The sequence below is a fragment of the Girardinichthys multiradiatus genome, chromosome 1, assembly GCF_021462225.1.
Source record: "Girardinichthys multiradiatus isolate DD_20200921_A chromosome 1, DD_fGirMul_XY1, whole genome shotgun sequence".
Lineage (NCBI taxonomy): Eukaryota > Metazoa > Chordata > Actinopteri > Cyprinodontiformes > Goodeidae > Girardinichthys > Girardinichthys multiradiatus.
The window spans coordinates 42242917-42259017 of NC_061794.1; the positions used below are offsets into that span (position 1 = coordinate 42242917).

A 16101-nucleotide genomic window follows, 5' to 3' on the forward strand; every position below is an offset into this window, starting at 1 on the left:
TCAAAGCAAACTTTTATCAGTTGACTGCCATGAAGGCAAAAAGGGGAGCAGGCTCAGTGGAGTCACAGCAGGAGAGTAAAAGAAGAGCTAAAGGTTGTAGATGGAGGTTGTAGCGGGTTTCTTTTAACCCCTATTTTAATACAATCTGATCTCTTTTTAAAGATTTTTTTCTGTTTTCAGGCCATGGTTAATGACACAAACAGATAAGATAAGGCTTTAAACTCAGCCTGATATTATTAACCAACACACTACAACCATGGTTCTCAAACAGTACTAGTGATACCTGGACATCTTTTCGTGGTACCCGAATGAAAACTTGGCATAATTATAATTAAAACCAGGAAATCCTGGTAGTTCTGACTTTTTTTTTTTATTGGGATTGAGACATTTTGAACTTTGGATACAAAAGGTATGAACAAATAAACAGTGTCTCTTAACTAAACATGCAGCATCAATGGATACAAATTTTTTGTCTTTATGAAAAACACAATCAAATAAAAAATCCTGTTAAGCTACAGTTTAACAGACCAGGGTAACTACTGTTAGCAATACAAGCTAATTACAATGTACATCTATTTATGTTTAAATACTGATATTTCATTATGTGTGAACACTTTAGGACAATAAATGATTCTTAATTGATTCTTGATAATGTTGTTTAAGTAGAGTTATCATATGTGAGGCAGCCATGTAGGGTTTTGAGGTTTGTTGGTGAGAAAAACAAATTTCCCACTCACAAATCTGATTTCTGGGGACCTTTCTGTTAACATAGCTAACCTGAAACTTTTAAATTTCAGTTCCTGATTGTAAATTAAATACATAACTACATTGCATCCGATAACCAATCATGCAGTGCCAATGCATATGTATTTATTTCCTTTTATAACAACAAACGGTCAAGGTAAAGTACAGTTTTAAAATGGTTGCCAGTACAAGTGTTATTTGGAAACCTTAACATTCATTTAGGTGGTTCTTACAACTATTAGCAATGAAAGCTAATTATGATGTTAACTTCTACATGTTGTGCTTTCAAACTCTATAATATGTTCACAAAATAAGAATCTATAAAACTGTGTTAAAGACTTAATAGGATAAATCTTCCAAACAATGCAAAGGAAAGTATTTGTCTGCAGTTATCAAGTTTTTTTTATGCATGGGGGCCATATTGGATTTTGTGATTAAGGTTGATAAGAATCTGCCAGCTTTTCCACTCGGAATTCCGACTCCAGGGAATCTTTCTGCTAGGTTTCTGAGTAAAAATGTAACACATGTCCTGTGGCACTATTGCATTAAAATGTCTATGGTGGTTTGACAACCACTGGACTTAAATGAAGAAAACGTGAAGATTTTGCTGCCCTGTGCTCTGACTGACAGGTTAACACAGGATATTTAGTCAGGCAGGCATCAATACAGCAGCTTAATGTTAGTTCAAGAGGGCTATTTGACAGCATGCTGACCTGAAGTAATATCTTTAATAAATTAAAGAATATGTCTGTCTATATTTGAGGTATACTGTTAATCTCTTCTCAGGTCTGGAAGGCAAGGCTTTCAAGCTTTTCTGCTGCTGATAGAAGAGGTGGGAGCTCATTGTGCTTATCTGTTGTGCTTTGGCTGCTGATTAAATGTGCTGAAACAAGTAAACAAAAGGGATTTCCCTTTGGGCCAGTACTTTGGAATTTTCTTTCTTATTTTTGCCATCTAGCGTGACATTGTTCAAAGGTCTCTAAGAAAAACAGGCACCGCAGAGAACAAAGAATGTTGTGCCTCGGGGTAGACATGTCATAAAAGATGACATGCTCACCCCTGTAAGTGTCTTGGGATTTTATTAAGCCTGTTCCTTGTGAGGAAATACTCATCTTGAAAAATGGAAACAGGTTTGTTTTGCAAGAAGCGAGCAGTGTTTGCTTGATGAAAGTGCCAAACAGAGCACTTGTCACCATCAGAAGTTTTAGGACGGCTGTTTGAACAGGGGAGCTCCCTGCAAGCTGTCACACTCTGACTCCACCTCCAGATATTTAGATCAGCCTCCTCTGGAGCCTCCTTTTTCCTGGCCAGCACAATGAGACAGGATCCTCCTGGTTTCTATGACTTCAGGCCAGTGTTCATGTGAAATGTAAGCAGGCTGGACGCATCACTGAGAAGATCCAATATTTGACCGTTAGGACAACTGGACAGGACGCAGATTAATCAGAGAGGGGAAGTAGTCTGGACCTTGTCAGCTGGAACGGGTCGTTTCATGATCGAGCCATGTTCAAGCGTCTTTAGGAAAATAATAGGGCAGTATTGGAGTGGTCAGTCATCTTCATAAGAAGTGTCGGGGTGAAGGGGTGGCGTGGATGTACACAAGCCCCATCAGTAGAAGTGGAAAAGGAGGAGACGAGAAGTTGAGTGAGAGCAACAGCTGGCGTAAGGATGGGCTGCAATCCATGAGCTCCGTTGAAGGATTAGGATGGTTTTTGTTACTTTTGACATGCCTTTGGCTTCAATGGTAAGCTCTATTACTATGGTGGGAAACTGTTGATAACTTTTATCCTCTGTTTAATCAAAACTTCCAGCCCATGTTTAATCCGTGGAAACCTTCTGTTCTGTTAAAAGTGCTTATGAAGAAAATCTGTTGTGTTCGTGAATGTTTGGAGGAAGTGGTGGTTCTGTACTAAGTGAGGGTTTAAGTGGTATGCTCTCACTGGGAAATAAGTCCAGATTTTTTCTTTCTCGCCATGTGGACTTCCTAACACCTGTGTCCTCTTCCACCTAAACCCCAAATGGCTCAATGTTAGTTTCCTTTTCACAGAAAAAGATGCAAACTTTCCTGTTTTCAACACACTCGTTTCTCAGACAGTGCGTCTGTTACTAGTTACATTGTTAATCATCTTTAGAAATCTTTTGTCTGAGATAAAGGAATATAAGGTTGTTTCGTAATCCAAAAAAATCCCACACTCACATTTACTTTCTCTTTGATTCAAGCATGTACCAAACACTTGTGCGATCAATCCACCAGTGACTGATATTGACCAATCTTTCCTTTATTATCTCTAGTTTCTGTAAAATTTTAAACTTGCTTGCCCATATTCTGTCTGTTCTAATTTCTCTTTCAGAATAATATAAGAAGATAGATAGCAGCATTCAAAATAGCTCCTTATGTCTTTTTTTATACTTCAATTTAAACCCCTTAATTTTACTGGAAATAGCTTCAAGTCTTGGTCTTTCAGTAACAGTATCCACACCATGGAGGTTGCCGTTGCCGTAGCCTGGTTAATGCGTTGATCAAAAAAATCAAAAAAAGATCAGATTTTCACACTTCTGACTGATTGGTCACCAGTCAGGACAGTCCAGCTGAAAATCAACCGATTCTAGTGACCAGACAATTATTTTGGTGCATCTCTAATCATCTGTGGCAAACTAAATACTAACTCAAAGTGAGATTTTTATTTATTTATTCTGATTTGTGAAATGCATTAAAACAGAAAACTAAGAAATGGGAAATTATTGTGTTGTTGTTATTGAGAAAAAGCAAAAGTATCATGAGAGTTGTGACTCATTGCAATAATGATAAACTGTAATCAAGGATGTATGCAAAGCCCAAAAACTTACAATATAGTTGAGATACTTACTTTTGCTGTTTAAACATCAAAAATATAGTTCACAGAATATCAGTATATTTGAAATTATGATTGAATGCAAGTATTATGTGCTGTCTAGTGACTATTTTACTTGATTTCATTTTCACTAATTAAAGTTTGACTTCCTCTTTTGCAAAAACCCTGTATATAAACATATTTACAAAAAAATATATTTTCCATTTTTATATTTTTATATTTAAGATGTCTTTATTGAGAGCAAAGTGGAACTGAAGTCAAATTCCTTGTTTGTGTGCACAAACCTGATTCTCAGTCTGATTCTAGTGATGAAGTTACACTACTTAATGTAATATAGATAGCCTTTGTGATAATGCACAAGCTTTATTTTTAGAGCCGTTTTTATATGTGTGTGGCTCTGGCTGTATGGAGTGAAAGATGTATTACTAAAACGCTAGGATGAATTTTATAATAATAATTATCACAATAAATCAGGGTAAAGTCTAATAAATCACCAGTCCATGCTGAAAACACCTGCTTTTTTTACTCAGTAAATGCATCACCAATCTGCACATTTGTTGCACTTTGTATTGAGTTTAGTTAAATCATGTAAAAGTCGGGGACATATGCTTTGATGCTTGAATTGGGATAATCTTGTAGTTCCTCTATTTTCTTTCAGAGTCAATGCTTATACATCAAAAGTATTTTCAATATTGGTTATATGAAATTGTCAAATTTATTATAGGCTTAAAGAAAAGTTGAATCTTCAGGTCACAACTCCGATAAACAGGAAACTTTGGATTTGGTGGGTTAAAAAAAGGATAAAATAAAACAAAAATCTTGTAGTTGCAGCTTCTCAAATTTTAGTTTTTGTTTTCATCTGCATCTTAATTCTTAGTTTGCAGCTTTTCCAAGTCATCTTTAACTGCAGATGTGCAACAGTAATTTAAAAATAAAATTCCTAATTGTGCCTCTGGCTGAGATGCTGAAAGCAAGCATATACCTCTGTGGGTGTATGTGTGTGTAGGGGAGGGGGGGTTGTTATGACTGTATAGTGTGTGTTTGCTCGTTTGTGTTTAGTTGAGGGGGGGTGAGCAGTTAAAGAATTTTGTCGGAAGAGCCGGCCGGTTTCAGCAACGATGTCAGTGTCCTGGAATGTAAAATTTCCCCATGGCTTGTTTGATGAGGTGAGGGTCATCGACTCCCCCCCTGCTGCTCACAAACACCTACACACACACACACACACACACACATCCAGCAACAGCAGATTCCTCAGCACTGACACTCCAACGACAAAAACAACTGCTTCCTTCGATACTGAGGTGGACCCTGTTTATTTGCTTTTCTGCGGCTCGTAAAGTGGCCAGAGATTGCCTGAGCGGGCTGTGTGACAGGGCCTGCTGACAGGGTAACAATGGACGGGGGAACAATGGCCAGACTCAGACCGTCTGTTTCTATGGAACAACCTCCCGCCTGCTCCTTGTGATGTCACGAGCGTTGGCTGTGAGGAAGTAGCAGTTCTTCCCTCTCCTGTTTGTGTCCGACCATGAGGATGGCTTTCACGATCCAGTTGATGTCATCCTTCACCCTGAAATTCCCCTCTCTGATTTCCTGCTTATCCTGTCTTTGTATATTTCTCTGATTCCATCATTGTCTCTTTCCAACTGCCTGACTGGAAACTTTTGTTTTCTCTTGCAATGACACAAGTCCTGAAAAGAAATCTGTTTCATTTTCTGCTTGTTACATCATTGAAGTTTTATCTGTGGTCCGTGTGCCTCTTAGGGTCAGGCACGACGGAGGAAGAACATGACGGAGTTCCTGGGGGAGACTAACATTCCGACCCCGGAGGCTCTGGGACAGCTGGGTGGCTCTCTGCCCGCTGTTGGGGCAGGGCCAGACAGCTGGAAGAATCGTGCCGCCAGCCGCTTCAGTGGCCTGTTTGGCTCCAATGCCGGAGCAGGGCCCTTTGGCAAGGTAATGCAGAAATGAGCGTGTAAAAAAAAAAAAAAAAAGAGAAGGTGCTGAACTGAGTTGTTAAACGCTGTGGGGAACATGTCTGCTTCCTAGAGGTGTCTCACATTAGGAAAGCATTCAGAAGCAAACAAAACAGTAGCTGGCTGCAGTGGGTGGAGGTCAGAAGGCCACATCCCGCCAGCTCTGGTGAAATCATTTTCCTTCAGAGCCTCCTGACTTGTTGGCTTACTTACTTCCCTCCCAGCTGCTGTGGAAAAGAGTAGGTGGAGGGAAAAGCCTTTGCTTACTAATTGTTTTCCAAGGCATTCTTAGGTTTAAAAAGCATTGTAACTCCAAAATCATATTTCAAGATTTAGATTAGATCCTTCAGCAGAAATCCTGACCTAAAGCCAATTGGTTTATGAGACCTGTTACCTCTTGTTTTCTCTACATTTATAATCTGCTTTGATTCAAATCAAGAACATTGTGCTAATCAATGTCCGACCCAACTCTTAGGTCTCTGTACGAACGACATCTGCAGATGTCGTTCATACAGAGACACTGTCTGTCAGTCATTTGTCAGTTCCAGATTCATCTGATTCAGCTGATTTGCCCTCTTTAACTCTCTCAGGACCAGAACCGGGACCTATGTTGTCCTCCATGCTCCAGGGTTAAACACCCGTCAGTCACGCTGTCCCAATACTAGACAAATAGGCTCAGATCTAATCACATTCTCTCTAAATCTGCTGCCTACTCTTCTATAATTAGAGAGTTTCTCAGAGGCACCAGTTGGTTTTTGCCCAACTGTAGCCTTCACCCCCACTCCACTGTGGCCTATTGTTAAAGTGGTCTCAATGCACAGAGCTCATTTTCATAACTATGTAAAGCCTGCCAGCTTGAACAAAGAGCTGAGCAGTGGCTACAGTTGGATTTAAATATCAAGGCTAGCCATGTAGTGGCTCTTCTTTAGCTATATTTTAAATATAGTGAAAAAACAACTCAAACTTGGGAAAACATCTAATTCAGCATGCCATCTTGCACTGATCCTGTTACAGGAGTTGGACCGTCTTGAGCAGCTCCAGAGCAAACTCCACTCCTACTCATTATTTGGGCTCCCCAAGGTGCCGCAGCAGCTCTCCTTCCACCACGACTCTTGGGAGGAGGAAGAGGAGGAGGCCAATCTGGTCATGGAGGACAGCTGGCAGACGTTGCTGGACGATTCGAAGGTACACATACTTATTTTACACCTCAAGTGTGCTTATTTTCTTTACAGTTGCTCCCAAATATGTTCATACATTCCCACTGTGTAACATTTTCCATCATGTGTTTTAACCAAAACTTGCTGATGTTCTTATTCCTGGTATGCTCCTTATCATCCATCCTTGTCTTTTCCCCTCTTACCTGTATTCCTGTAATAAAGCTGTAAATGCCTTTGGAAATCCATCTCACGCTGCCATTTGCTTTCACCTGTTAATGTGTACACGACTAATCAGATTATATTTTCTCTAAAATAGGACATTTACTGCTGAAGGTTGCTTATGTAAGCTTCAGGGTTGCTCCGAATGGTAACACAAAATTCCCAGTGAAAATCGAGTTATACTGCCGCTGATTGAAGATGCAGAAAAATAACAAAAATAACATTACCTGCAAATTTGAGATTTATTTTAAGCTTAAAGAGATTGTTTGGACTACGAGACATACTACGACAAAATATCCTCATGCCTCAACGGAATATCTCCTTTACCTTTTTTTCCTCTCCTGTCCCTTTCACATACTGTTCCATGATGAGCTAAGGCCTTGTCCACACTGAGACGAGCTCACGTGTATCTGCCAAGGTATTTTGTCAATTAGGCATTGCGTTTACACAGATCCGGCATTTTGGGAAAACAAACATTTTTCAAAGCAAGTGGAATGATTTTAAAACGCCGCTTCTGTGTTTCCATGTGCACATGCTAAATGCATGTTTTCTGAATTGATGGCGTCTATGTTGGATAGGGCCTAAAACTGGGGACCAGCTGTTTATTTTAGGGGGTAAAATTAAGCACTCCACTCTTTACCCGGGTGTGCCTCCATTATAAATATCTTCGAGGAATTCTGCTTGCCAACATTGGTCAAACAGACAAAATGAGAAAGTCTTAATTTATTTATTAGCACAGAAAATTTTAAAATAATGTAGTAGAATGTCGTAGAATCTTCACATAATTTGTACAGAATGTCATTTTTAGGTTGGTTGAACCTCAGTGTCTCACTGTGACTTCATTTGTTTTTGATTCAGTGTGTTGTGGTTAAAGAATAGGAGCCATAGCTGACAGTATATGGGCTGTATTTGATCAATTTTAGCAGGTTTTGTTTGTAAAGGCCAAAATGGATCTTTGTTGATAGTAAGCCATCAACAATCAGTGGGAATTTGACATTTCCACTTAGTTTGGATTTTTTTATTATTTAGAATTGTACTTTAAGCTTGGTATTCGCTCATACTTTCTTTAATTGAAATTAAGAAAATTGCTTTTTACCTAATAAGCATAAAAAGCAAGAGGAAATGAGCAATGACGTCCTACTACCTACATGCAAGGCAGCACGATTTGAAATTGATGCTGGCTGGAGATAAAAATGAGGCGGCTGGATAATTCCAATGTGGGATATTATGTTGATACAAAGTTTCTATGCATATCTAATATGGTCACTGAGCTGTTTTCAGACCTAAGTTGCCACAAATTAAGTGGCAGGATTATCTGAGTTTTTCATCTTTAGAAATCCACTTTTATGATTATATAGACAAAAAGGACACTCTTTAATTAATACTTAAAAATAAAAAAGACATAGTAAAAATAGCTTTCATTTCCGTTTTTCTTTTACCATGAAACTCATTGGAACTCAAGTGAAATGTGTGCAACGCCTTAACTGACTCTTCTGGTAAACGCTGTACTTGTGAAATGGATTAGGTGTGGTCCCACATGTCATACTTATCAGTAAAACTTTTTGTATTTTCATGTAGGCGCTGACAAAGCGACAATTCCACCAGCAGGAGGCGATATGGGAACTGCTGCACACAGAAGCCACCTACATAAAGAAACTCAGAGTCATCACTGATGTAAGTGCGAAGAAAACTTTTGAACTCTGCCACCACACATGCAAAGATCGCATTATGTAACAGCGTGTTGTATAAGAAGACATGCCAATGACTTCTTTGTTCGGATGTAAAAACAATAAAATGTCTTAAACTTTCATGACATTTTCTTCAGCTGTTCCAGTGTGGGCTGCTGAATCTGCAGGAAAGCGGCTTGCTGACGGATGTGGATCCCACCAAGCTGTTCAGCAACATCCAGGAGATTGTCCGGCTCCACACCTCACTGTGGAACCAGGTCATGCTGCCTGTTCTGAAGAAGGCCAGGGAGGCCCGAGCCCTGCTTGACCCCACTCACCTCCACGACGGCTTCAGGACGGTCAGTTGTAGTAGACTATACTGTATAAAATGTGTATTCTATCTGCAGAAATGCAACAAAAGAATATTATAGAAGTTTTGTAATGCAAATACAAAACAGACCAAAAGCATTAATAAGATCGAGAATGACACCAATATATTTTACTTCTCAGAGTTGTTCCCAAAAATCATTAGTTTTAAGTCATTTCCACCAATCAACATCAGGCTCTAGAAGAAAGGTTAACATATGAGACATGACTTTTCAGGCTTTGCTATAATATGAGGCTGTTTTAGAACATATGCATTGTTCTTTTCAGCTACAATTAAAAGCACATCATCAGCGTTCTGAAGCGCCTGGAAACCTGGATAAGGACAAGAATAAAGATAATGATTATACAAATAAATTAAAAGAACTGGGCCAAGAACTGAGGCTTGGGGTACAACTTTGCTCATTTTTCAAAACCATTTTCTAACTCGCAACGCCTTGTTAACTGTTAACGACATCTGATTTAAATCAACACTGAGATATAAGAATTTCATGAATGTGTCAGGTGCCTTTTTTTAAATCCAGAAATATTTCTATCTAACATTTCTTTATACCTAAACAAGTGATGATCTGTTAAAAAATCATTAGCATTATCTTTCATGTCTTTATGTTCTCAGTTTGGGTCAAGGTTCCAGCCATACATCCATTACTGCATGGAGGAGGAATGCTGCATGGAGTACATGCGCATGCTTCTCAGGGACAATGAGCTGTTCAAGACGTACGTTACGGTTAGTACTCTTCTCTCTGTCGCCCGAAAGGTGATTCTAGATTCCTTCAGCACGCCCTGACCGGACACACTCATCCTTCTCTTGTTTTTCTTCATTCTTTTTTTCTGGTGCTTGACTTCCTGCCTTTGTTTTTTTCTGTTTAGTGGGCAGAGACCCATAAGCAGTGTAACCGTCTGAAGCTGGCTGACATGTTAGCAAAGCCTCATCAGAGACTGACCAAATATCCACTCCTGCTGAAGAGCGTACTGAAGAAGACTGATGAGCCATCAGCCCGCGACATCGTTAACAGCATGGTGAGGATCCAAATAATCATTATGATTCCTATTGGGATTCATTCACCCTGCGTGAGATTTGAACACAACTGTATTTTTTGTGTTTTAGTTGGTCACAGTGGAGAGCTTCATCAACAGCGTGGACTCGCAAATGCGACAGCGTCAGGAGCAGCAGAAGCTGGCTACAATCTCTGCCCGCATAGACTCCTACGAGGCTGTGGAGGGCAGCAGTGAAGAAGTAGAGAAGGCAAGGAACTAATTTATGGGACTCCAGTGTTTTCAGTTATGAGACTTCATGTGAACTCTTGTGTCACGCTTTTTTTTGGCCTACTCCTGTTCAGATCCTCAAAGAGTACAACCACTTCGATCTAATGTCTCCCATGAGAGGGACGTCACCGGAGGAGACTCGACAGCTGCACCTCGAGGGAGCTCTGAGGATGAAAGAGGGCAAAGACAGCAGGGTAAGACTGAGTCACACGACCGCTTGTAAATGCGCGACATGGTCTGCACTTTGAAGTCACACCTGGTTTCTGACTCTTGCCCCCACAGATGGAAGTCTACTGTTTCCTGTTCACCGACCTGCTGCTAATTACTAAACCGGTGAAACGAGTTGAAAAGGTTAAAATTATCAGACAGCCTCTCCTCATTCACAATGTCGTCTGTAAGGAGCTCAAAGATCCTGGTGAGTGCTCTGCTGTTGATTAATCTGGCCAGGTTACAGTATTTAGAATCCTGATTTCTTGTTTTGTCTGGAAATATGAACCAGGGAAAGCAGGAAATCCTCGCCATGGAGGAGCTGCAACAATGTTTTGCCTAAAATGCCAAAATATGAGGAAAATATTAGATGCTTCGTTCATCTTTTTTATGTCTGCAGTGCTGACATGAATTTCTTTGTATTGTTAGGTTCTTTTATCCTTATCTACCTCAATGAGTTCAAGAGTGCAGTGGCTGCCTACACTTTCCAAGCCAACAGCGCCACCCAGGGGCGAAGCTGGATAGATGCAGTTTGCAATGTCCAGGTTGGCAAAATGGTTCTCCTTACATTTTCAATGGAGAGATTTCCAGTCTTCATAGGATGATGAGCTAACTTTTTTGTTTTGTTTTCTTAATGTTTGTATATTATTGCCATTTAGAACCAGCTGCAGAAGCTCCGCAGTCAGGAAGTTGTCCGGCAGCAGGACATCCAGAAGAAATCTACTGCCGAGGATGAGGAGGAAGAGGAAGATGAGAGCAGCAACTCCACTACGAGCTCCCCGATCCTTCGGCACAAGGACGAGCAGAATTCAAGGTACTGCGGTGTTTCGCTTAACTTAACTTAGCTTAACCAAATACATAATCAATTCAATCAAATCATGCAGACAAACTCATGGAACTGCATACATTCCAGTTCGATCCTATTTATGATAAAATGCTGTCAAATTCAGTCTATTATTCCAATTGGTAAAAAGTTTTCTATTTAAACAAAGCCAACCTATTGCATCGAGTGACTGAGTTTCTTCCATTTTATAAAAAATTCAAATATTGAGACTTAATAAAAATAGTTGCTTCTCCGCTCTCTGTTGATCACATAATACTCATGAACTTCTCAGGAGGCAGTCCTTCAAATCTCAGCCAAACAGTAAAAAATAAATCTTGTCTTTATGAAAGGACTATTTTAAAAATATCAAGAAATATCTGAGCAATAGACTTGATTTCAGCACTGAGGGTACACAAAGTGCATGAGTCTGTGTCTAATCGTAAACCATTGTGAAAAATGTACCCATTCTTCTGTGTTTTTGTGTCTCACTGAAATGTTTTAGATCACCAAGCATTTTTTAATATAAGACAAAGATGATCTGAGCAAAAACAGAAAGCAGTTTTTAAGTCTTGATTTTTCATTTGTTGATGGAAAACCCAATCCAAACCAGCCTGGGTGTGTGTGAAATCAGGAATCGGGTTTTCACCTTGATGAACCGCATTTGTTTCAAAAGCTGAGGACGGTTCACTAGTCACACCTAGCATCAATGACTACCAGACCTGTAGAATCAAGAAGACACTAAAATAGAACCTGTCTGACAACATGAAGTGGGCTGAAAGATGTCAAAAAGCAACACACCTGACCAATAGTCAAGAATGGCAATAGCCAGTAACTGTGAGGGGAAGTAATGTGAAAGAATCTCTTAAAGGCAGACAAGGAACTGGAACATTCATTAGTTCATTGTCTTATGCATTGATTTTGTATCAATGTATGGGGCCTTATAGCTCATTAAGACAGATGGCAAACAAAAACTTGTGATCTTAGTCCATTCTACCTGTTTTTGCTTGTCAGTTTTGTCAAAAACCTTGTTTACATTTAGACTGCAAAAAACTTTCACATTTAGATTGAATATATACCAAATTTAACCGAGATGTTTAGGTACAGTTAAGACATAGTTTAAACATACTGTCAACCAAACAATGATCAGTGGGGTGGCTTTTTTAAAAGATTCACCTGGCTTAGGCAGTATATTAAACTGGCTTTGGTGGTTTGTGGTTTGCAGTGTTTTGGTAAACGACTGGAAATTGATGATATTTGACTAGAAGCTCCACATTTGATTAAAACCAAACATGGCATATCAGCACAAACATCCCACAGCAACAATCAAAGCACAGAGATGGAGGGTTGATGATTTGGGCTTACTTTACACAGAACCTAAAGGTGGCTCTACAAACTTTTCATGGGATGTATAAAAAATATTTAACAGAGATCTTCTGCATTTTGTCAGAGATTGTGTTGAATTAACATTTACTTGATGTCATGTGTTTATTTTAGGTCCTGCTTAGCACCTTTTTTTTTTATCTTTATACACTTTTTGACAAATGCCAACATCTGCATTTATTAATCTTCAAAGTCCTGTCTTTTTAGCCAATCAGATGGCTCAACTGAGACCCTGTCTGTGATGGATGTTGATGAGCCGGCTGAGCGCCAACAGTCTCTTGCCTCCAGCACAAACTTTGAAGAAGGCAAAGACTCAGAGCCTGACCTCGTTCTCCTGTCAGAAAGGTCTGAAGTCCAGCAGACCACACACCAAGTGCATCCCACTGTTTACATTGGCCTTATTCAGGAGGAGAGTGAGGAGCTGGACCCTCTGTGTCGCTCCCTCTCCATGGACAGCGCTTATGGTACCCTCTCTCCTGAATCCCTCCTGCGAGAGCTGCAGCTACAGCCCGTCCAAAGTGAGGGAGAGGAGGAAACAGAGGAAGTGGGAGATCAGGAGCTGGAGTTTGGTAAGCCAAAAATTGAGGAAGTGAAAGAAGAGGAGGAAGAAGAAGAAGAAGGGGAGGAGGACGAGAATGCCTCTGCAGTGTCCCAGCTGTCGGTGGTGCAGTTGTCCAAACCCCGCCGGCGGCCTCCTGTGCAGTCCAGGCTTCAAGGCATGCAGAGGTTGTCCCCTCTAACCTTATCTCGCTCTGAGGACAACCTTCTTCAGTGGGTCCATGGCGAAGGCCCCAGCACTCACATACACACTCTCAACTCCGAGTCCCAGGAACTGGACTGTGAGGACATAGACATGTCCTCTCTGGCTCACAGTAAGAGTCTGTCGGAGCTGCGGCGGAACGGCCTCAACCGATCGGAAGACTGTTTGAGCGTGAGCATGCCCTCTGGAAAACTTAAAGCCAGCCTGAGTAGGGCCGAGGCCATGTACAACTGCAAGATTCCCACCGGACTGTGCGAGCTGAATGAGCTGGATGGGGAAACAGCTCTATCAAGCGGCTCAGATAGGAAATGCAACACAGCAGCAGACAATAATTCACCTAAAAACAAAAAGAGGAAATCTCCAGTCCAGCAGCACAAGAAGCTGACTCTAGCTCAGCTTTACAGGATACGCACCACTCTTGTTCTTAACTCCACACTGACGGCATCGTAAGTTGCTACTTTTGAAATTTCAGCTGGTAGATTTAGGTCATTTTGAATTGAAGGAGCATGCTGGTTAATATTTTTGTCTGTCATTCCAGGGAAGTATAACTTCTCCTTTGAACGTCAGACCAGCAGCGCATGGACATGACAAGGATTAACGCTTGTTTTGTGTGGATGGACTGATTTTCTATAGACACGGATGCACTCTTTGTCAGACTGCCCTCTCCCTTGCAGTTACTATTTTGGACATTTTTTCTTTTTATTTATACATCAGCAATCACATATTCTTTTCATGTTTCATTGGTATCTGAATTCCTCAAACCAAAAGGGAGGGGCAGAGAGACATTAACTGCCTGCACTTTGCAACAGAAGTAGCACTGGAGGGTTGGAACCTGCAGAGAAGAGACGTCCAGGCGTAGGTCCGACAACCTCGTCCCTGCACTCCACACAGGAGATGTTGAGCTCTTCGCTTCCTCTCACTCATGAACTGAAGAAAGAAAAAAACAAATCTTGAATACGTTGTGTGTTAGCAAAGAAAAAAAAACCCTGACACTTGTACTGCTCTTGATTTGCTTCATCAAAGGAAATGATTGCAGTTTTCCTTTAGTACAACACTAAAGAGTGACATTTTCAGCCATGAAATGAATTGTTAGAGTTCAAACGTCATGTTTATGACGCATTTCTGATTCTTGACTGAAGCAAAATGGATATCCATCTCCTATGAATATGCAAACACACCAAAAGATGGAAGACCTATGTAGCCCTGATAGAAAAAATAAAATAAATAAATAAATAAAAAGAGCAGTCCAGATAAGCCAATCACGTTTCAGTTTATGAAAAAATGTCTACTTCTTGTTTACTGTTTGTGTTTTTTGCTGAACTAATGACTAAAAATGGTTGACTGAAGCAGTTTTGGTGATGTTTTTTTTCTGCACTATACGTTTTCAAGCTTGAGGCACACACACGCAAAAGAAATTAAGCATATTCGCAAGAACAACGAAAAGTCACACTAGCGTGTGTTTCTTTTTCCTAATAATGTTAGCAGGTTGAAGAAAATGTTTGTGGTGATTATTCTGTAGAGCTTCAGCTGAACAGTGTTCTCCAGGAGAGTAAAAAAAGCTTGTCACATCCGTAATTTACTCCAAACATGGCCCAAACCAAATAGGTAAATAACATTGTTTAATTCTGTTTTTTTGTTTTTGTTTGTGTGTAATATTTATTACCCCTGCTATGTTTTATATATAAGATATTGTTTATATTGTTTTCTTTCATGATTTGTAAATGTTTTTTGTTAATGTTTTTTGTCTTGTCAGGAATTAATTTACTATGAACCAAAATCATGTCTTTTCTTTCAGGAATGACTATAAAGTGTCTTACGAAATAATAAAAAAATTACAAAATAAATTCTTAAACTGTTACTGTCATGTAGTTCGATGGAAAAAGAACAAATTTTGTCAATTCATGCATCTCAAAGATCGGGTTGTCACGGAAACTTCAGCTCATTCTGTGGAATCCCAAGGCTTTAACAGACCAGAAGAGATATACAGCGCCTTTCACTTTTTTCACAATTTGTCACATTACAGCTAAAAACATTATATGTTAAACTGATCCCAGTAAAATACAGGGAAGTTTGTTGTTGTGAGGTGATGAAGTCTGAAAAAGTTTAGCGGGTATGAATATTCTTCTAAAGCACTGTAAATGTGTTGCTGTGTCCTCACATCTGTCCGAACAACAATGTAATCTGTTCTAAATCTTTATTAAAAGCTGATCTGTGGGCGAAGAGGGAAAACATTACCCTAGCTCTGTCAAAGCACTTAGTCAATTCATTTGGAGTATTTTAGAGCTAGAGATAATTCATCTGAGTTTCTGGGAAATCAGTGGGATCATATTTCGAGTACAGCTGTCTGTCTGGGACCACCGTGTGCTTCCCAGAACGTTAATCTAACTTAAATATGACTTGTCTATGTGTTCAACACACATTCAACACCCGCTGGCCCCAGGTAACGTCAGCGCCAAGGTGTATTTACAGGTGATTATATCAGCTAATCGGTGGATTACAGCATGTTGAGTCGACACAAGCCTCTAAGCTGGGGTGGAAAAAAGATGGAGCGCTGCTGTGGGATTTCCGCCTTAATCTAGCCTCAGAAAGCATGTGGCCCCTCCTGCTCTCACATCTGGCCCGCTGGGATTTATTGTTATAATCTGTGATTTTTAAACTATTTTATCATG

The 16101-nt window shown here is 40.1% G+C and overlaps 1 protein-coding gene across 7 annotated transcripts in view; it reads left to right on the forward strand.

The window, feature by feature from the left end:
• The window catches only part of plekhg5b (pleckstrin homology domain containing, family G (with RhoGef domain) member 5b), a 98989-nt gene extending 83713 nt beyond the window's left edge, over nucleotides 1–15276 (forward strand). For 5 of the 7 annotated variants that reach the window (XM_047372504.1, XM_047372474.1, XM_047372490.1 and 2 more), the window contains 13 exons: nucleotides 5358–5549; nucleotides 6584–6754; nucleotides 8524–8619; nucleotides 8771–8971; nucleotides 9613–9723; nucleotides 9867–10016; nucleotides 10105–10242; nucleotides 10337–10456; nucleotides 10545–10677; nucleotides 10899–11014; nucleotides 11129–11283; nucleotides 12880–13878; nucleotides 13971–15276. In XM_047372504.1, the coding sequence (XP_047228460.1) occupies nucleotides 5358–5549; nucleotides 6584–6754; nucleotides 8524–8619; nucleotides 8771–8971; nucleotides 9613–9723; nucleotides 9867–10016; nucleotides 10105–10242; nucleotides 10337–10456; nucleotides 10545–10677; nucleotides 10899–11014; nucleotides 11129–11283; nucleotides 12880–13878; nucleotides 13971–13980 (2592 nt within the window). In that variant the 3' untranslated portion in view covers nucleotides 13981–15276. Of the gene's footprint in view, nucleotides 1–5357; nucleotides 5550–6583; nucleotides 6755–8523; nucleotides 8620–8770; nucleotides 8972–9612; nucleotides 9724–9866; nucleotides 10017–10104; nucleotides 10243–10336; nucleotides 10457–10544; nucleotides 10678–10898; nucleotides 11015–11128; nucleotides 11284–12879; nucleotides 13883–13970 lie in introns of those variants that run through there. The other 2 variants (XM_047372480.1, XM_047372498.1) reach the window with 1 other exon arrangement.
• The last annotated feature ends 825 nt before the right edge of the window (nucleotides 15277–16101 follow it).